The sequence below is a fragment of the Lynx canadensis genome, chromosome A2, assembly GCF_007474595.2.
Source record: "Lynx canadensis isolate LIC74 chromosome A2, mLynCan4.pri.v2, whole genome shotgun sequence".
Classification (NCBI taxonomy): domain Eukaryota; kingdom Metazoa; phylum Chordata; class Mammalia; order Carnivora; family Felidae; genus Lynx; species Lynx canadensis.
Window position 1 is genome coordinate 77,030,080 of NC_044304.2, and position 22,312 is coordinate 77,052,391.

Genomic DNA, 22,312 nt, shown 5'->3' on the forward strand with positions numbered 1-22,312 from the left:
ACTGGAAAAATGGGAGAAAAAAAAGCGCAAAATACTTTCATTTTATACGCTTTTGTAACTATTTGACTTCTACCATGAGCATGCAACCATTTTATCATAAAAAAATCTTTAAATGATGTAAGAAGTATATGTACACACTGATCATGGCTATAAAAACGCAGATACTGATTCACAAAGAGTGTGTTTTAGAAAAATTTTAATAGTTGAACTTATCAACGTATACTAGGAAATATAACCTTATCATTAATAAAGGCCAAAAAAAAAAAAAAAAAAAGATCCTGACTTCTGTTGCTAAAGATACAGGAGAGCTAGAAATTATTTCCAACAAAAATGGAGAAAATTAGCAAAACAGGACCTCTTGCCCCGACCCTCCATCCGTGTCTACCTTCTCCCTTCCAAGTCACATCTCACAAATCACCACATCTCACATTCTGCTTTTATGGTGCACTGGTCTCACAGGTTTCCAGCGTGTACAAAAAGATATAACTAGATCTTTTTATTGTTGACAGGATCCATAATTGCAAAGGAGCATAGTATTTAACCCAATTCTGCAAACCAAGCAAACATGACTTATCCAGTTCATAACATCTTCCTTAGGGAAACACCTTCCTTCCTTGCCCTTTTGTCTGATTCCTGGTCATCTGAAAGATATGTAGATGGTAGTCATTACAGTATAAATTAAATGATTTTTCCCAATAGTAAAGGTTTTCTCCCTTTCTCCAGGAAGAAACAAAGCAAATAATAAACATGACTAAATGGCAAGCAAGTCACTTGTAGAAATGCACTTAGCTCCACATATACACAAATAGTATTATGGCTTACAGTATTTTTAGGTACTTATCCATTAATTTGGGTGGCAACGTAGTATTTTCGGATTTCCACTAGAAATGGAAAAGGGATAATAGATTTAGATCAGAATTAATCTGAATTGGAATGTCAGGGGGCAGAGGCAGAGCACAAGTCATACCAGAAATTGCTTATTATACATTTTGCACAAGGATCCCTTCAGAAAAGAGTGTTATTTCCTGCAGTCGGTTTTAATAAATGGTAGGTACTACCACATCACATGCCACACTGGTTCAGGGTGAGAATTTTCTAATAAAACTTTTCCGATACTTAAAAAAAAGAAAAGAAATCTCAATCGCTCAAATTGACAGCTACAAGCATGAGAATGTAAATTATTTTGTAATTTTAGTCACAGGAAATTTGAATGATGAACGATTAAAATGTAGGACTATCTGGGATATTAAACAATAATGATTTAAATGTTTCATCTGTAAGAGTATGCGTAGAAAAACAATGCTGGCACTAGAAATTAACAGGAGCACCTGGGTGGCTCAGTCGGTTAAGCATCTCTTGATTTTGGCTCAGGTTTGTGCTGACAGTGTGGATCCTGCTTGGAATTCTCTGTCTCCCTCTCTCTCTCTCTGTTATTCCCCTGCTCATGTACATGTGTGGCTCTAAGTAAATAAATAAATTTTTTTAAAAAAGAAGGTGCTCTAAAAAATTACTTTTTCTCTACTTTGTTGGAATTAGTGTATAAAATATTTAATACAATTTCAAAATTCAGGATGAAAATTAGACCAGGAAAACATAGCTAGAACTCCCATTTAACAAAAGAATTAAAAACGAGGTGATTCCACTTTTTAAAAATTTTTTTGTTTTTTAATGTTTATTTTTGAGAGAGAGAAAGAGAGACAGAGCGTGAGCGGGAGAGGGGCAATGAGAGAGGGAGACACAGAATCCGAAGCAGTCTCCAGGCTCTGAGCTATCAGCACAGAGCCCAATGGCAGCTCTGGAACCCAAGAACCGCTAGATCATGACCTGAGCCAAAGTCAGACACTCAACTGACTGAGCCACCCAGGCGCCCCTAGGTGATTCCACTTTAAACAATAAAGTAGTATCATTTAAAAAAAAAAAAAAGAGCATGACCTTGGGCATGTTGAACGCTTTGTGACTCGGTTTCCACACGTGTAAAAAGGAAACAGTAAGAAAACTTTTTGAAGCTGGTGGTAGTGATTCTCGTAGGTTACCGCAGGGAAAGCCACGTTGAGCAACAGAGACTGGCACACGCAGACCCTGCGCACATTTTTGGCATCACCATCATCCTCTACTTTCACAAAGGAGACGACCAAGGTTCATAACCAGAATCACTGATCCTTATTCACACTTTTGAGCCACTTGCCTTGTTAGAGGAATTCACTCCTGGACAAAAATGAGGGGAAGAAAGCTCCGGGAATTATGAAACTTCATGAAAAACATTTGGGACTGTGAAAAACAAGACAACAGGCCCAGAATGGAGTCACATATGCTAAGCCCCATGTCACCAAACTGAGACTTGATTCAGTTCCAAGCTCTCCCAGAAATGAGTCTTAAACCAATCAGAAGTCACCTGTAATCAGCACTAGTGAGGCAAACCCCACCATTCCCTGAAAGAAAGTAATCTTGGAATAACCCACTTTTTTGCCTCACATAACTTCCTTTTTCCACTTCTGCCTATAAGTATTTAATTTTGTACAGCTCCTCAGAGCTCCTTTCTATCTGCTAGACTGGATGCTGCCCAATTTGAACCGATTTTTGCTCAAATAAATTCTTAAAATTTTTAATATGCCTCAGTTTAGCTTTTAACAGGACTCACAGGCTGCCTTCAAAACATATAATGATCATTCGGGCGCCTGGGTGGCTCAGTCGGTTGAGCGTCCGACTTCAGCTCAGGTCATGATCTTGCAGTTCGTGGGTTCGAGCCCTGCGTCGGGCTCTGTGCTGACAGCTCAGAGCCTGGAGCCTGCTTTGGATTCTGTGTCTCCCTCTCTCTCTGCCCCTCCCCCGCTCATGCTCTGTCTCTCTCTCTCTCTCAAAAATAAACATTAGAAAAAAAACAAAAAACATATAAGGATCGTGGCCTCAGAATCTGTCCAGAATGGGACATACATTGTGACTCTGTCCAGGGTGGGACGTTGTACAGTGTGTGACTCCATCCAGGGTGGGATGTGGTAGATGTGACCCTGTCCAGGGTGGGACAGACAGTGTGCCTCTCCTACAGCTATGTAACAACCATCCAAGAGACTTTAGTCCCACCAACCAGACTCCCTTCTAAAGAGATGATTTTACTACAGAAAAATTTTACTTTCATTTAACTTTGAACTTAATTGCCTATGTGATACAATACTAAGGTTTACTTTTTAATCAGTAAAAATGTAATTCTGGATTGTAAGCATTCCCATCACTCTAATTCCAAGAATACCCATCAGTCTAAGAAATATAAACTGCCCCTTTCATGTAAATGTACTGAAGAAAGAAAATCAACACTCTAAAAGGGCCAAAAAATTTGAATAAAGTGAAACGATCACATAAAAAGGTAATGTGAAAGTAGCAGTTTATTTTTATTTATTTAGTTTTTAGTCTTTAAAAAATTTTTTAACATTTATTCATTTTTGAGAGTGAGAGAGACAGCGCATGAGCAGGGGAGGGGCAGAGAGAGAGGGAGACACAGAATCCAAAGCAGCTCCAGGCTCTGAGTTGTCAGTACAGGACCCGATGCGGGGCTTGAACTCACAGACTGTGAGATCATGACCTGAGCCAAAGTCGGACGCTTAACCGACTGAGCCACCCAGGCGCCGCTTTAAATTTTTTTTATGTTTATTTTTGAGAGAGAGAGAGAGAGAGAGAGAGAGCGCGCGCATGAGTGGGGGAGGGACAGAGAGAAACGGAGACACGGAATCTGAAGCAGGCTCCAGGCTCTGAGCTGTCAGCACAGAGCCCAACAAGGGGCTCAAATTCACAAACCGCGAGATCATGACCTGAGCCGAAGTCGGACGCTCAACTGACTGAGCCACCCAGGCGTCCCTATTTACTTTTTTTAAAGTTTATTTTCCTTAGTAATCTTTACCCCCAACATGGGGTTCAAACTCACGACCCTCAGCATGCTCCTCTGACTGAGCCAGGTAGGTGCCCCAAAAGTAGCAGGTGGTTTTTAGAAAGCCACCAGAGTACTTACTGTAGATCACCACCCAGCAGCTGATGGAAACTCAGCTCTGAAAAAGACCTCGCAGCATAAAGCCACATGCCTTTTCTGGAAAACCTTGCGACTGTACCGTTACTTTATGTTACACAATAAGCATATTAAACTATCTACATCTGTTTTTAAATTTTTTTTAATGTTTATTTTATTTTTGAGAGAGAGAGCCTGACATGGGGCTCGAACCCACAACCTGCGAGATCACGACCTAAGCCAAAGTTGGCACTTAACAGATTGAACCACCCGGGCACCCCTATCTACATCTGTTTTCGAATGGGATCTACAACTTGGAATTCTGTTTTAAAACACCTAAGGAGAGGGACAGTTCTACCTTTTCTGATGGAGGTCAATAAAGATAATATTGGCAATTCCTTGAAACAGGTCTAACAACAGTTATTTAAACTATTTGGTTGTTCATACGGAAGGCTCCTCCTGTGTATCATTTTTAAAAAATTTTTAATGTTTATTTTTGAGACAGAGAGAGAGAGGGAGGCACAGAATCTGAAGCAGGCTCCAGGCTCCGTGCTGTCAGCACAGAGCCTGATGCAGGGCTTGAACACACCAATCATGAGATCATGACCTGAGCCAAAGTTGGATGCTTAACCGACTGAGACATGCAGGCGCCCCTCTTTTCTACCATTCTAAAAACAATGTATCTTCAATCTGTATTTTAATCTTTTGGCAGTTTAGTAGCTACATTGTCTTAGTAAAACAACAACTATGAAATCAATGTTCTCTGGTTTTAGCAATTCAAGGCCAAAGATGATAAAAGAAAGAGAAGATCCGGATTCACTTTCCGGTTTTAGGTTGTGTCATTAATTTTTGAAATATCAGAAAACATGATCAAATGATTAGCTAATATAAAATACACGGCTGGCACCGAGAGAGTCAGTCTCCACACTTCACAGTAATACTTTCTAGCAATCAGCTCCTCAAATCAGCTGGTCCCTTCTGATGATGGGGGTGGGGGAACCTGCATTTATATACAGCTGATTAAAATTAAAAGTTAAAATTCAAAAGGCAGATCAATTTATTTTCAAAATAACAGTCTAAGAATACAGCTTAGAATCTAGGGGTGACTAAAGTTGTTTTTCTGATTTTAACTAAAAAGCTAAAGAATGTTGCATCTGAGAGAAATCTTTCCCATCTCCCCCAAATATTGATACAATGTTATATCAATCTAAGGTTGTGGTAGGAGATTTGGCTGTAGAAGAGTCACAGAATTATGTACTCTGGCCAATTAAAATGAAGTGGGATAAATTATAGGAGAAAACAACAGGGATACTAGTATTACAGTATTTTTGCTAGAGTAAAATTTGATAAATTGAGCCTAATGATACCTAAAGGTTTATTTAGCACTCACTAGGAGTCAGGCATTGTGCTTTAAAAAAAAAAAAAAAAAATGAAAGAGCTTTGCCTGCATTCTCTTCATGTATTACAACCCAGTTTTAACGAAGGTGTTTTACGTTGCCCAAGGTCACACTGCTAGTAAGTGGTGCAACCAAGGTCCTAAACTATGTCTGTCTACCTCAGGCCCAGTGCCAAACACATCCTAGGCCCTCTTTGAATATCTGACCAAGAAATGACAGAACGGGGGCACCTGGATGGCTCAATCTGTTAAGCGTCTGACTCTTGATCTCAGCTCAGGTCTTGATCTCAGGGTTGTGAGTTCAATACCCATGTTGGGCTCTGTGCTAGGCATGAAGCCTACTTAAAAAAAAGAGAGAGAGAGAGAGAGAGAGAGAGAGAGAAATTACAGAATGACCTCAAATCCAAGTCTTCACTTCTATACCATATTACCTGTTGTAATTAAGGTAAATATCAGACAGTGAAAGTGCTCTCATTGGGAACCTGATGGAGACAGCCTTAAAGAAACTTTAGTTAAACAAGCATCCATAACGAATAAATTACGACCTGAAGATCCTTGATCCAACCACGCCCTCTTTGCTCTGTTACCTTGGTCACCCACAATGTGCGAGACTCCAGACAACCACCTTCTCCCCAGTTTCATCTCTACACTCCTTTAAGCCTCCCCCATTGGACTGTACCATCTTCGGGTCCGGGAGCATTTGCTGCTGTAACCGATGTCTAGCAATGGTAACTGTACAGTGCCTGGCAATAGTAACTGCTGACCTGGGGATTTCTCCCATCCATTCCCACCCTCCTTTCCAACACTGTCCTCACACCCTCAAGTGCTTTTACAAAGCATTCCCAACATATCCCCCCTCAGCTGAAACCAGGCTCTTCCCCCAAGAACACCACCTCACTTAGAAAGCCCCACTCCCTGCACACAGCAGAACCCCAACAGACAGTAAGGGACTCTCATGCCCCCCCCCCAAGTGGGCATCCACACGGCTAACTGGTACTCCCAGGCCAACGTGGGGGGCTCTTCTGAGATTCACGGGTTCAGGCGCCCCTCCTGATTGGTATCTGGCTCCATGCTTTTTCTACTCGAGTTTTGCCCATCCTCAAGTGTTTTGAGCTTCAGTCTCAACCATAACCACACCTATATTGGTCCTTCCCTTAGGAATCTTAAACTTCATTGTGCACGTCTGGCCAAATCTTTCCATCCTGCTACATATGGCTCCCGCTTCCTCACATCTCACCCTGCTTTTTCTTTGACTTCATCTACAAATGCCCTCTCCTCTCAATTCATTAATTGTGAACAACAAACCACAGCATCAAATGGTGCATAAACACAAATGACGTGTGTAAACACGTGTAACAGGAGCATTGAGTACCTACCCTACCTACAGGTGACATCCAGAAAGAAAGAAATAATGCTGAGGGGTAGGGAACATAGTTGGGGGAGGAGTTATAGGAAAGCCAGAGAAGGGGAGCCTCTGGAGTTTAAGATGAACAGGTGAACAGGCGGGTGCCAGGTACAGGCAGCGACATGTGTCCCCGTGGCCTGGGGCAGGGCCCCACCATTCCACCACTCCAAAGAGCACCGTTCACACTCAGGCAGTTCTCACAAAATGCCAAAGGAGTAAAAAAAAGGTTTTTGGTTTTGATAATCAGTGATTTTTGAGTAAATGTACACTTTTCCTTCATAAAAACATTTTGGGAGAACACGCCTATCTCCTACAGAGCTCACCGAGGTCATGGCCCCCGAAGCCAGCAGTCCACAGGGAAAGGAACACAGAGTGGGGTGTTTAGGGTCTATTATGGCATTTGATGCTGCAGTGGCAAGCTTACCCTACTTTACAAAAGTACTGGCCTGCAATGGACTGGGGGCAGGGAGACTCATCCTCCCTCCACACACAGAGTTTGGGGAGCAGTGACCTAACCTCTGATCACAATCAGAGAATGCTTTGCATTCTAGCTACTCATGTCTGGTCTACAAGGCAGCTGGCAGTGAACCAGGACACACGAGAGACCCAATGGGCTACAAAGGCTTCCCAAGCCATCTGCCAAGTCCCTCTATATCTGCTGGTGTGAAGACAGACCACCCTGGGAGCAGAAAGAAACCCTGCCCTGCCCCCGCCCCCCTGCCCTGAACTGCAGATCATGCTTCTTACTACTGCCTTTCTTTCTCCCTTCCCTGGAGGGTGCAAGGAGGATTTTGAAGAAAATGCAATTAAGTTCAAGAGACACAGACTTTCTCATTGGCCTTGAGATGTCTATCGGCATGCCTGGGCCTAACCAAAAAGAACCAGAGACTCAACACTGCCCATGGATCCCACCGGGCTCTCTTTACCACAGCATGCTAAGGTATGCGAGCACATGGCATGCTTAAAAAGTGTCAGTAAATCAGTACTGTTGGAGCAGGGAGGAGGACAGGGGAGAGGCCGTGAAGAGACAGGAGCAGTACTTCCACTGCTCACTTGGTTTTATTCGTAACGCATCACAGGCAAGAATCCATTTCAACATTGGTCTGGGCACAGGAAAGTAACAAGGGCATAAAGTGGCTTAAAACCACTTCCACCCCATCAGAGGGAGAAGCCTAGACAAAGAGCCCAGGTGTGTGTGTGTTTGGGGGTGGGGGAGGTCTGGGGGTGCTGTGCTCTGGCATCTCAGAGAACTCTCTAGGTCCACTTTCCATCCCCTCATTTCACTCCCCCTTGCCCACTGCTGGCCCCTCTGGTTTCATCCCGCTGCCTCAGTTAAACCGTCTGCCTCTTGATTTCAGCCTTGCCCCTAGATGTCATCTTTCCAACGAATTCTCCATGTCAAGCTTTGCAGTCCACAAGCTATTCTGACCTACCTTCACATCCAGTCCAGACTCCGGGAAGCCCTGTCTATCCAGAAGACACATCTGGACCATAGGCTCATACTGTGAAACCAAACTGGAGAGAATACTGTGTTGTGTTTTTCACGGATTATCTACTGTTTCATCACTAAGATAATCTTATGAGATGTGTATTATCCCATTTTATACCTGGAGAAACTAAGCCTTAATAAGGGGATGAAGCCCCCCGCCCCTCCTCCCCCCGCCACACTTTTTAAAAAAATGTTTATTATTTATTTTTGAGAGAGAGACAGAGCGCAAGTAGGGGAGGGTTAGAGAGAGAAGGAGACACAGAATTCAAAGCAGGCATCAGGCTCCGAGCTGTCAGCACAGAGCCCGATGCCGGGCTGGAACCCACAAACCGTGATATCATGACCTGAGTAGAAGTTGGATGATTAACCGACTGAGCTACCCAGGCACCCCCCACCCCCACCACCACACACACACTTTTAATAAGTGGATATGTGAGTAGCAAAGCTGGTATTTCAACCCAGGTCCCCCTGAATCCAGAGCCTATCCTGTCTCTTCTGATAAGAGAGACACTAAATTTTGAAGGAATGGTGAGTTAAACACAGAAATAAATCCTGGCCTTAAGCCCCTGCTGTCCACAGCCTTAGGCAGCTGTTTACTCCACGCCACAAGGTACTTGCTGCCAGGTAAGAAGAGAGCACCATCCGAGGAGAAAGGACTTTATGATAAAAACAGGTAGCTCTTAGTGACAATGCACAGATACTCCCCTTGTTCTCCTGTTGAAACTCATGTTACAAGCTCTAGCGACCAGCATCCTTTCTGTGAGCTGTGCTGGAAGAACTGTATGTTTTCTCCCTTTCCCTTTGTGGCTCTTACGGTATTCCCCACCCACAGTCACAGCCAGCTTCCCTGCTAGGCTGTGAACTTCCGAAGGGCCGCATCATATCTTCTGGCATCCCTAGCACTATGCCTGGCACACAGGAGGGACGCAGCAGATGTCTGCAGAATGAATTAGTGAATTAATTAAAGCAGCATCCTCCTTGTATGCATTATGTAGTGTTCGTGATTAGCAAGCTTGAAACGAGCTTCCAAAATTCAGTTCAAAAATAAAGTATTAACGTAGATATATCCACTCCAGCAAATTAGTTGGACAACATGAGAATGACCTCTGGAAAAAAAATACAGGGGTTAAAAAGCTCTCATCACAGAACTTGAAAGAAAGAAAACAATGAACACCAAAGCCACACAGTATTTCTACAACAAAACAAAAGGAAGCATATGTTCCCTAAATCAAGGAAACATATGTCCCCTGAATTGGATTCAATAAAAGATCCGAACTTTAGCTATTTCACTACTTTCCTGAGGACTAATCATTTTCTGTTTTTGGTGATTTTACTGAGTTTTTAATATATCATTTTACACAGTGGGTGTGTGAAATTTAAAGACTTTAATTTCACCTCTGAATTACTCTAAATGTCAACATAGAGAAAATTATAAAACTTTAGCTCTGTTAAAAATACACTACAAAATTCAATGCTCTTATGATGGTTAAAAATTGAAAAGTGGCTAATTATCTACATGAGAAAAGAAAATTACCAAATTCATAATTTGGAGTTCCATTTTCACTTCTGTTATAAGAAATAATTATGTATTAGAGCAAGTAATGCTCAACAGTATCCGTGAAAGCGGTACTAAATAAAGCAGTACTTGATGCAAACGCTTCACGGTCACCAACGGGGCACTGTGACCAGACAGTGGACATGCCCATGTGAGCTAAGACTTCACAACTGGTGATACAGGGAACAGTTTCATTGATATGGATAACCTCCAGAACTGCAAAAAGAAAGAAAAAAAGAAAGAAAGAAAGAAAGAAAGAAAGAAAGCAAGCAAGCAAGCAGCTTTCAAAAATTTTAGGGAGTCAGTTTGTAAAAGATCAGAAAAACGGAGTCATGACAGTTAAAAGCAACATAAAATCCTTGAATAAGCTTGGCTATCCTTTATACAGGAAGAGAGGAAATACCAAGACAACTGAGGACACTGGACTGTATATATTAGATAACAGCATTGTACCAAGGTTAAATTCCTTGAGTGTAGTATTATGCAGAACAATGACCTTGTTCTTAGCAGATACACATGAAGTATTCATAATTCCTAAAAGGTTCAGTAAAAAAACACAGTGTGGGTATGAGCGTGTGTACGAAAGCAAGGAGAAGGGTCAAATAGGAACAAGTGGGAAATCTAGAGAAAAGTGTTCACTGAACTATTCTTCAAACTCTTCTATAGGCTTGACTTTTTTCAAAGTAAAATCCTGGGGTTAAACAAAATCAGAGAGAGGTCTGACTTCATACTGCAAGGCACTATCTCAAGAGTAAAGAGAAATTTCTTTTTTTTCTTTTTTCTTCAATTCAGAGACAAACCCACAGAGGAAAACCATTATAATCTTTTTAAAAGCCATAATGTGAAAACAGTAAAAAGAGATGACCCATATTAAGGAATGATATCCAATAGTGCTGTGACGCCCCAAGGCTTATTTATGACAGGCTAGGGCACAGCACTGAGGGTTTTATTGTTTTGTTTTGTTTTGTTTTAAACTATGTGCAGAAAAGACAGTTGACCGCTAACATTTTTGACAGCCTAGACACTCCGCTTTATAAAAATCATCTAGCTTAACCATCGTAACAAGACTGACTATAGCTGTTATCCCAAACTGAAAGAAAATGAAAAGAAAAAAGTAAAACTCAAGGTGGTAAATAATTTACATGCAAATTCAAACAGTAAACAGGTGATCTGAACTCAAGTCTGTGAAATCCCACACTCTAGAGTCTTTCTCATATAATATACTAGATGAACAACAATGCAACAGGACTGCTGCTGTCTGTGTAAAGTTTTACTCTTCAAATGACTGTGTCTACTGCTACCATTAATTTTTAATAATGAGAATAAACGGTATATTGCCATTTTTCCACCAAGAAGAAAAATCTTCCAAAATACTCCAAACAGTCAATGTTAATGCCATCAAAATTCTAAAATAGATTATGTGTATTTTATGTTAATTTTATGTGTGTTACATATAATCGCATAATAAATAGCTCATGTTATTATAAAATAGATTATGTATGACTTCTGTGTACTTAAAAAAAGATGTCCCGATAAGAAGTGATGATGAAGATGGGGCGCCTGGGTGGCGCAGTCGGTTAAGCGTCCGACTTCAGCCAGGTCACGATCTCGCGGTCCGTGAGTTCGAGCCCCGCGTCAGGCTCTGGGCTGACGGCTCAGAGCCTGGAGCCTGTTTCGGATTCTGTGTCTCCCTCTCTCTCTGCCCCTCCCCCGTTCATGCTCTGTCTCTCTCTGTCCCAAAGATAAATAAACGTTGAAAAAAAAAAAAAAAAAAAAAGAAGTGATGATGAAGAGCAGAAATGGGTTAAAAAAAAAGAACAAAAGTAGGATTTCTTTTGCTCGAAACTAGGATCACAGGGTACTGCTTAAAAATAAGGCTATGGGTAATCATGTTACATCATACAAATATATCAAATCAACACATCTTACACCTTAATTTTTTTGTTTTGGTTTATTTTGAGAGAGCACAAGTACAAGTGGGGGAGGAGCATAGAGACAGCGAGAGAGAATCCCAAGCAAGCTCCACACTGTCAGTGCACAGCCTGACGTGGACTCAATTCCTGAGATCATGACCTGAGCCAAAATCAAGAGCCAGACACTCAACCAACTGAGCCACCCATGTGCCACAACACACTGTACACCTTAAATACACACACGTCATATGTCGACTGTATCTCAATAAAAATAAAAATTTTTAAAAATGATAAAATTAAGGTTATGGGGTGCTTGTCAGGAAGATATCAAAGATATGTTTCATTTGGATTTTGGAAGACACCTGACAGTTCCAGTCATGTTTTGCAGAACTGAACCAATCGAACACCCATCTGGGTTTCCACTAATCATCCCATACTGTACTCCTTTCATTCCCGTACCTAGTGGAAAACCAGCTTATGAAGCCGTGAAACCTCTACATGCTCTTAAAGACTCTAGGAATTTTGTTAGAAAATTGCTAGGTGATACAGATTCCTTCTACGTATAGAAATAAAAACTGACAGGTTTGTAGGCAGGCACTAAAAACATATGAAGAGAGTTGAGCAGAAACAGTGTTGTTTAAGGTACAAAAACGATCCTAAATAATTTTTTTAATGTTTATTTATTTTTGAGAGATAGAGAGAGACAGAGCACGAGCGGGGGAGGAGCAGAGAGAGAGGGAGACACAGAATCCGAAGCAGGCTCCAGGCTCTGAGCTGTCAGCACAGAGCCCAACACAGAGCTCAATACTCATGAACCACGAGATCATGACCTGAGCTGAAGCTGGACACTCAACTGATTGAGCCACCCAGGCACTCCAAAATGATCCTAAATGATGTATTTGTTAAATACTTTTTTAACATAAGCATTGCCTCATCCTCATGAACTATAATAAATGAAAAAGACACAAAAAGGAGAAATGTTCTATTCCAATTACTCAGGTTGAAATATTCATTTTTGAAAGATGGAGTATGAATAGTAAAAGCCAAAACCTAAAAGATTTAGAGAACTCAGCCACAAGTTGAGAAATATATTGTAACATATTCTCTGTTTTCACTCAATAAACAGCAACTGATTACCTAGCAATACCCATAGCATGTTATATCATGTTACACAAGAGTTACTGTTGTAATTATTATTTAAAAATAGTGAATAAGAAAAAAACTCATATCACATAAGCTTCTGGTTGATTTTACCTGACTTATTTTTTTTTCGAAATTCAAGGTCTTACATAAGTTTTATAGTTTATTTCTGAAAAGAAAATTTATTTCTGAAATAAAACTCCATCAGAAAAAGATATCCTAAGAATTATTGTTAATGACCAAGTATGAAGTTCTACATTTTAAGTAGACATTTATTATTTTCAGGAAATGATACTTTAAAACAAACTGACATATATCTCTACTACTAAATTAAGTTACTTTCAGCCACTAAATTAACAAAGAGAACTACAGAATTTCCTCCTCGGGATGGCTTAAGACTGTTCGAATATTCTTCTTTCCTGGAATAGTTTTAGACAAACTTCTATAAAAAAATTAGAAAGTCAAATAAATTACAGACATGTAGATGATTAACAGGTCCCATTCCTTTTTTTCCTTCTTATAGCACTGCTCTTTTTATCTAAGGTAGTAAATATAATTTTATTTTCCTTGCCTGAAAGACTGAAGATGTACATAAAATGCTTAGCACAGGGGGTCTCCAAAAGCTGGTCGTCTTTTCCTTCCATGTCAAGATTCATTCTCATAATGAGTTTCAGCATGTTATATTACTAGGGTAACAATTTTTACTCCTTTTGAGGCTTATTGCTGTACATAGTGCAACCCTTAAGCTTGACATCATCCTGTTTGTTTTTCTTTAAGTCAGATTGTTTCCTGACATTTCCTATTGCCCGTGATTCTAGGAATAAGCACAACGTTTGACTTTAATGAGTGTTTCTTTGCTGGCATTCCACCTTCTCTACATTTCCAACCAAGTCTTCCCAAGATACACCAGACACAGACTTAGTGGTGGTAGAGATACGAAAATAATGGTGCTTCAAAATTTACCTACATGCTGGAGCCCCTGATTTATCAGTTGATGATAAGTATACTGTACAACAAACACTAATGCATCTTGCCCAGATATAAATGTCTCATATCACACAGTTTGATACAGAAAAGGAGACAATTTAATCTAAAACTCCTAAACTATGTGGCTGTGGAAAGAATTTTACAAGAAGAAAAGGTACCACACTACAGATTCCATCTTATTGCTCCTCTCTTTTGCCACCACTGCTCATAAAAGACTACATCCCTGCACTGGAGCACCTTCACACTTGATGGCTCTACTCTGGGTAACGTCCGATGCCTTGCTGACATAAAGCATAATTCCTCATCCCACAAAAGCCATTACAATCCGCTCTTTGTTTGCAACATTTAAAATAAGTATGTCTTTGGGGCGCCTGGGTGGCTTGGGTGGTTAAGCATCCAACTTCAGCTCAGGTCACGATCTCGCGGTCCGTGAGTTCGAGCCCCATGTCGGGCTCTCGGCTGATGGCTCAGAGCCTGGAGCCTGTTTCCGATTCTGTGTCTCCCTCTCTCTCTGCCCCTCTCCCGTTCATGCTCTGTCTCTCACTCTGTCTCAAAAATAAATAAACTTAAAAAAAAATTTTTTTAATTAAAAAAAATAAAATAAAATAAGTATGTCTTCAGCATACAAAAAGCTCAGGAGGATGAAGTAGATACTATCCCCACACAGCACATCTACTTAATCCCTGCCTCTTTCCTCACAGATTTGGTCACTACAGAATAAGAATAAATTGTACCAGTAATTGCCAGCAGATAAAAAATAAAACTTAACCTTAAAACACCTTTAATAATACAGCCCAGATGGAAATGAGGTGATTTTATGAAATAAATTACTCATCTGTGTTATGTAAATGTCAAAAATGACGTGTCTGAAACATCTACCTTATGTTTTTCAACAACAAAAAAATTCTAGTCATATTTAAAAGAAAGAGTAATTTTCTCAAATCAAACCTAGCAGTGTCATTTGTCTTCAGAGAAGAAGGCACTCCACGGAAGTAACTTTTCCAAATAGTTGATCCACTTCAATGCCCAAACTCACTTTACTTAAACCATTTTGGACAGAAATGTTCTCAACTGTGTCCAGTATTCCCTACCAATGCAGGTAGTGCACCGTACCAAGAATCTAATTCAAGCACTCGTGAGTGGCGAAGGTCTATCACTGTGACTAGGCATTCGGTTCCTATGATATCTCTAAGACAGCAAGAGCCTCAGGGGCATTAACAAATGTAAAGCAATTAGCTCCTATTCCAAATGGCCACAGGACGACAAGTTCTCCCACAGTATTTTCAGTTATCCTGTCCCTTCCTAAAAACTCTCATCCACCACTGTTTCTAGGGTGTCCTTTACCCATCTTCTAAATCACTGCTTCTGAACTGTGGCTGGTACATCAGCTAACCATGCAGACAATAACTGATCAAGAACAGGAATAAAACTGGGGTGAGGGTCTCCATTTAAAAAGGTGCACTGGGAGTCTCCCCACGCAATGCGAAGACGGCAACCTGTGTGACTCTGACTGGAAAGAAGGAGAGGTCCTGATGTTCCTCAGTGCCACCAGGATGACGAAGAACCACAGATCTATCGCTGTGGAGCAACATACAGGCAACAACTTCATGTTTAGTAAAGTGGCCAATGCAATTCTTTTCTTCCATCTGGATTTTCGTATGGGCCTGCTTTACATCACACTTTGCATAGTGTTCCTGATGACATGCAAGCCCCCCCCCCCCCCAGCCGGATATGGGCCCTGAGTATATCAAGTACTTCAATGACAAAACCATTGATGAAGAGCTGGAGTGGAAAAGGAGGGTCACCTAGATTGTGGAGTTCTTTGCCAATTGGTCTAATGACTGCCAGTCGTTTGCTCCTATCTATACTTACCTCCCCCTCAAGTACAACTGTACAGGGCTAAATTTGGGGAAGGTGGACATTGGATGCTACACTGATGTTAGTACACGGTACAAAGTGAGCAGGTCGCCCCTCGCCAAGCAGCTCCCTACTCTGATCCTGTTCCAAGGTGGCAAGGAGGTCATGCGGCGGCCACAGATCGACAAAAAAGGATGAGCTGTCTCTTGCACCTTCTGAGGAGAATGTGATACGAGAATTCAACTTGAATGAGCTGTATCAAAGGGCCAAGAAGCTATCAAAGGCTGGAGATCACATCCCTGAGGAGCAGCCTGTAGCCCCAACCACCACCGAAGCGCCAGACGGGAAAGCAAGAAGGACAAATAGAATCCCTGCCTTGTCAGTGCTTCCTCACCTTTGAGGTCCTGCCCCTTCCTTAACCACAGGCCCTGCCTGAGGCCTGGGCCTTTTATTTATGTTTTCCCTCTGGCTCTGCCTCAGTTAGGCAGGGTGCTGCTTCTGATTTTAAGGAGGCTTTCAGGGAATTGACAGGAACCCTCTGGGAAGGCCTCCACTGCTGTCGCCAACTTTCACTGGAAGAAGGGAGAGATCTCTGATGATGGAGGAGGAAATGCTTGCCTTCCAAGCTTGGGTCAGAGTATCAGCTGCTGTCCACCACTCACATGTCTCCACCGGGCAGTGTTTTCATCCTTCCTCTTAGTGGACCTGCACAGTCTGCCTAGATTATATTAAACCTATCAGAAAATGCCTAGGTATGGAGTCTGTACTAGGATTTTTCCCTCAAGGACCCTTACTTCTTTAGGCATTTCTGGCTTGGTCTGTGGCCTTCATTAATAAGGCTAACTTTGTCACTGGTCCCCAGAAGAAACCTTTAACCACTGAGTTTACTCATTGGAGATAGTTTTGAATAATCCCCCTAATTTTTGGAGTTTGGGAGGAAAGGGCATAGGTTTGAGACGTTCCTTTGTATGGTGGGGCTCAGGAGAAAGCTCTTGGGCAGGTATGAGGCTTCACTTAGTCTCCTACTTCCAACAACCAGTTGATGGTTTTCAATAATAAAGAAACTGGGATTTCCTTTAAAAAAAAAAAAGGTGCATTAGCTCCAATGCACCGTCTGATTATAAGTTTAAACACTGAGAGGACATTTCCAATTATTTCCTAGTTCTTGATTACATCACATGGTTGTTTTCAGGGAAAATAACCGACAAATAAATCATTACTCCATAGTAATTATTCTCACCATACATTCTTGTCCAATACCACTATCATTAGTTAAGAAATGTCACCATTAATAAGTAAAATCACAATACAGGCTGGCTTACCTGAGGCGCGCCTTGTGAATCGGTTTATTACCGGAGCTAAAAGAAAAAAACAAAACAATATGATTACATATTATTATACATATTATTACATAAGTTAATACAGGAAAAATAAGAATAAATAATGCAAAAGGAAGTGTCACAAATATATGAAAATTAAATGTTTAAATTCACTAGTAGCCAAGAAATTAAAATTAAAATTTCACCTGTTAAATTAGTCTCCCACAAAACACTTTAAATTTTAAAAAATCCCAAGTTTTGGATGGCTGAAACTTCTTGACTAGGGATCTCTATGTAAATCTACATAATATCTTTGGAAACAACTTGGCAATCACATCAAGGACCATGCAGGGTTTGTGTGTGTCTCCACTTTTAGAGATTTATCTAACAGAAATACTACTAGGGAAAGAAAAATCAATATGTCTTATAAAAGGAGATTTCAAAATACAGGAAACAAGCCTAGCTAACAGAGTCTCTTTTTAAAACAGAGCTGGGGGGCCACAGAGGAGGAGGAATCTATGCACGACCTCATCAGAAAAACCATGACCTTTAAGGAAAAAAACCCTTTCGGCCAGCTGCAAGCCCTCAGCTGGGTGTGAACTTCCTCCTCAAGGGGACACCAGAATTCACCTCACTCTGCACTTCAAAAGGAGCCAATGCAGTTGAACAAACTCAACCCCTTATCTGCATATTAACCCAACCAATCCCAGGTAATTTAGTTTCAATCCCTGTGCTGCACAGAGGACCTGAACGAGAACTATACCCTTGGCCCTCTGACTGATAACTCTACCCTGTCCTTTGACCTCCTTGGATCCAGCAACAACCTAGGATTCGGGTTTCTCCCTGAATCTGTGCTTCCTGAATTGCAATTCTAATTAGCCCAAATAAATGTCTGTCTGCTTAAACCTTCAGTGGATTCTTTCTTGGTCGACAGGAGACTTCTATGTAGCAGCATCACTTTCACAATGAAAAAAAAAAAGAGAAGACAAAATGAAAAATGCTCATTTACACTGAAATCATTATGAAGTGAAGCACAGTATATCTTTGGTATTCTCAGATTTAATATTTATAGTTCTGATCATTTCTGTGCAGCCCGGAGGTCATGGCCTCCAAAACGGCATACTAAAGGGTGGTCTGTGGACGTGCATCTCTCACCTGGGAAGCCTACGATGGGCCCACTGCCCAGACTCAACTCAGGCCTGTTGTTTCCTCCTGCTTTTGCTAACAGTTATGGCAAGAAGTGAGGTTTTCAAGAGCTTTATTTCTTGAGATAAGCAGGTAAGGTTAAGGTTCATATTATACACAGAAAGGACATCATGTCCACAGTATATTTCGTGGCAAAATGTCATTATATGCTATAATACTTTTTAATACTTCAAAACAATAATTATAAAAATTGTTCACACTATGGAAATAGGTCAGGTTAAAAAAGAAGACAAAGAAAGGGGTACCCAAAGGGGCTCAGTCAGTTAAGAGTCCGACCCTTGGTTTCAGCTCAGGTCATGATCTCTCTGGGCTGCAGCACCCATTCTCTCTCTCTCTGCCCCTCCCCCACTCACTCGTGCTCTCAAAATAAATAAATAAACTCAAAAAAAATTCGTTAAAAAGACAAAAATTTTATCTGCACCGTGGTTATACTCCATGAAAAATGTGGATGCGTAGGAACTTGTACTAGAACAAAACTGTGTCAAATGTATTACAGGAACCCTTGCAACAACTGTATTAAATATCAGCGTGGCCATATTACTGATGAGGACATTTTTACAGTAAAGCTCAGAGATACTCATTTGCTTTAGATCACAAAGCCACTCTGTGGCAGAGCTGGAGAATGTGAACCGAGGCACATCTAGCACCAAAATGCTGCCTCAGAGAAAAGAGAAAGCAAAATTGCTAACTCCTGAAATCACACAATAATAGGTAAATATTTCCTTCCATGTGGATTGCCACTGTTACCAAGGATTAATTTTTTTTCAAAGTTTAAATTTTTTAAATGTTTGTTTATTTTTGAGAGGGAGAGACCGAGCATGAGCAGGGGAGGGACAGACAGAGAGACAAGGAGATACAGAATTGGAAACAGGCTCCAGGCTCTGAGCTGTCAGCACAGAGCCCGACACAGGTCTTGAACCCACAAACCATGAGATCATAACCTGAGCCGAAGTCGGGCGCTTAACTGACTGAGCCACCCAGGCGTCCCAGGATTAATTCTGTGAAACAATTCACAAGCCCTATGATTAAAATACTACAGTTAACAGAAAATTCTATCTTTCCAGCTGATCAAGGGAGATAGTTACCATTACGTATATACCACAATAATTTAACCATATATTTGCAAAGTGACAAATTACTTCTATTAAAAAACCTTTCATCGGGTAAAGTGAATGTTATGTATATTTACCACATAAAGGAAAAAGTTTTCTTAGACACTTTCAAACCCCTTTTTCACATCACCTTCAGAACCTAGTCTAGATTTCGAAAGCCTCCCCGGCAAACTCCAAGGACAGAGAACAGAGAGAGTGCAAAACATTTCCACCCCAGGAATGCTGAGAAGAGATAGTGCAGGCAAACAAAGACATGAGGAAGGCAAAAAAACCTATCTCAGCCTTGCAGCAAAAATAGAGTAGACATTCCCCTCTTGCTCTCTCCAGGCTCTTGAGACAATGAAATCACAGCACTAGTAGTTTCTGATCTGAAATGTTGGGAAGTCTTTGTTCTCTTGGGATCCCTTAGGTTTCTACATCTTTCTGAAGTGTTTAAGGCAGAGATTTGCAACGCAAGTGCCATCACCATCTAGAAAGTGTATTCTAATTTTGTGGAGGCATTTTTTTCTAATTGTCAAAGTAATTCAGAGGACGTCCTTGGCATATGGTGGACAATGCACAACCAACAACTGTCCTGAATCTCACCATTCTGTCCTGCACTGCTTTCAAGTATCCCACTGGACATTCAGATTGGCAAAAAAAGTCAACTTATAACCATCAGAACCTCAATCATTCCAATGTTTATATATAAACACCATTATTTTACACAGTTTTTTTTTTTTTTTAAATTTTTTTTTTTTTTCAACGTTTATTTATTTTTGGGACAGAGAGAGACAGAGCATGAACGGGGGAGGGGCAGAGAGAGAGGGAGACACAGAATCGGAAACAGGCTCCAGGCTCCGGGCCATCAGCCCGGAGCCTGACGCGGGGCTCGAACTCACGGACTGTGAGATCGTGACCTGGCTGAAGTCGGACGCTTAACCGACTGCGCCACCCAGGCGCCCCTACACAGTTTTAATATACATTACATTTGCCACAACTACCCCATAAATCAAAAAGATTTTGTAGGATTTTTTTTGTATTTTGTTTTTGTTTTTTTTTTTGAATTTTACTAATAGACATTCATCATTTCAAAAAATCATGTCATTGGGATGCCTGCGTGGCTCAGTCTGTTAAGCGTCATCAGACTCTTGATTTTGGCTCAGGTCATGAACTCATGGTTTGTGAGATTCAGCCCTGCATCGGGCTCTACACGGACTGCATGGAGCCTGCTTGGGACTCTCTCTCTCTCTCTCTCTCTCTCTCTTTCCCCTGCTCACACACACTCTCTCTCTCAAGATAAAGAAATAAACATTTAAAAAAAAATCATGTCATTGTAGCAATGCCACTTCAGGTATCTGAGTCACCAGTACTAAATGAGCACGTACATACTGAAGTCCACACCTGCTGGTATACATTTTACTTACTATGGATTACTTTCCCTTATTTCTCCTTTATAAATTTCTGCTAGAAATTGTATCAATTTTTAAATTGTGAGTAGACAAGTTATAGGACTATCATTTCTACCTCCCAATAGTGAATGGGACATGGTATCAAGGCAATTAAGGAGATGAGAGCACCAGGCAAGTGATATGTAGTAGTCAAGGTAAACACTGGGTTCTGACAACAATTACCAAGAACTCAATCCCTTATATCCATATCCTTCCATACCCGTTTGCAGGGACGAAGCACAAGTGTTTCTTGCACAGTTTTGGCAAACTGATCGCAACCTCAGGGCGCATGGGTAGCTCCGTGGGTTGAGCATCCAACTTCAGGAGCTCAGGTCATGATCTTGTGGTTTGTGAGTTCAAGCTCCACATCAGACTCTGGATCCTCTGTCCCCCTCTTTCTCTGCCTCTTCCCCACTCATGCGTGCTCTCTCAAAAATAAACATTAAGAAAAAAAAACTAATAATAATCTCCACAATCTCTCTAGATTTTTTTAGTCTAGCTACCAAAATGAGGAAGAAGGTTGTGATTCAGAATGGGAGTCTTGCTGTGAAGAAAGCAATGTATGTACATCTGCGCCCATTGTGCCTGTGTTCTCTCTCAGGAACTAGGTACAGAGAAGGGGAGTAGGAGGGAGGTGAGGAAGGACACTGCCAATATCCGGTTAACTCTGTCAACGAGGGCTGCCACACAAGGGCAGGGTAACCAACTGGATGTCAGGAGGCCTGCCCTAACTGGGGCCACGCCCCAACACCTTCCATGACACCTGGGATGGATAGTGTAACTTTGACTTCAATTCTCAACTTCTAAAATATGAAAAATAAGACCTGCCTGCTTCCTTTCACAGGGGGTTTTAAGAAAGAATTTTAAAAGAACTTCAGAGGGGTGCCTGGGTGGCTCAGTCAGATAAGCGCCCGACTTCGGTTCAGGCCATGATCTCATGGTTTGTGGGTTCGAGCCCCGTATTGGGCACTGTGCTGACAGCCCAGGGCCTGGAGCCTGCTTCGAATTCTGTAACTCCTTCCCTGTCTGTCTGCCCCTTCCCCACTCGCACTCTGTCTCTGTCTCTCAAAAATGAATAAACACTAAAAAAAAATTTTTTTAAGAACTTCAGAAAAGAATTAAAAAAAACTAAAACAAACTAAAGAACTTAAAAAAAGAAAACATCTTTGAAAATGCCTGTAAATTCTAAATTCCTATTCAAATATAAGAAACTGATGTTTATTTACTGTGAGTTACTATGACCAATTTTAATATTACCATTTTTCAAAACATAGTAAGTAGACAGCAGTATAAACTCACAAAAGAAAAGGTTAACAGATGATGTTTTCAAATATGACAAGTCAAATTAAGTTTTCCCAGACTCTTGGTTTCCATCTTCAGATTTTCCTAGTCTGTGGATGCTCTGTGTGCATTTACTTACACACACACACACACACACACACACACACTACTGCAGACTAGAAGAATACAAAAGGAAAAAAATAGGAAATGTATCATCTGTCTGAAAAAGCA

The 22,312-nt window shown here is 41.1% G+C and overlaps 1 protein-coding gene and 1 pseudogene across 2 annotated transcripts in view; one reads left to right on the forward strand and one right to left on the reverse strand.

The window, feature by feature from the left end:
• PRKAR2B (protein kinase cAMP-dependent type II regulatory subunit beta) overlaps positions 1-22,312 on the reverse strand; it is a 102,870-nt gene that overhangs the window by 58,445 nt on the left and 22,113 nt on the right. For both annotated transcript variants that reach the window (XM_030307775.1, XM_030307774.1), the window contains exon 2: positions 17,056-17,091. In XM_030307775.1, coding sequence (XP_030163635.1) covers positions 17,056-17,091 — 36 coding nt within the window. The remainder of the gene's footprint in view (positions 1-17,055; positions 17,092-22,312) is intronic.
• On the forward strand, positions 15,394-16,133 carry LOC115527294 (annotated as a pseudogene).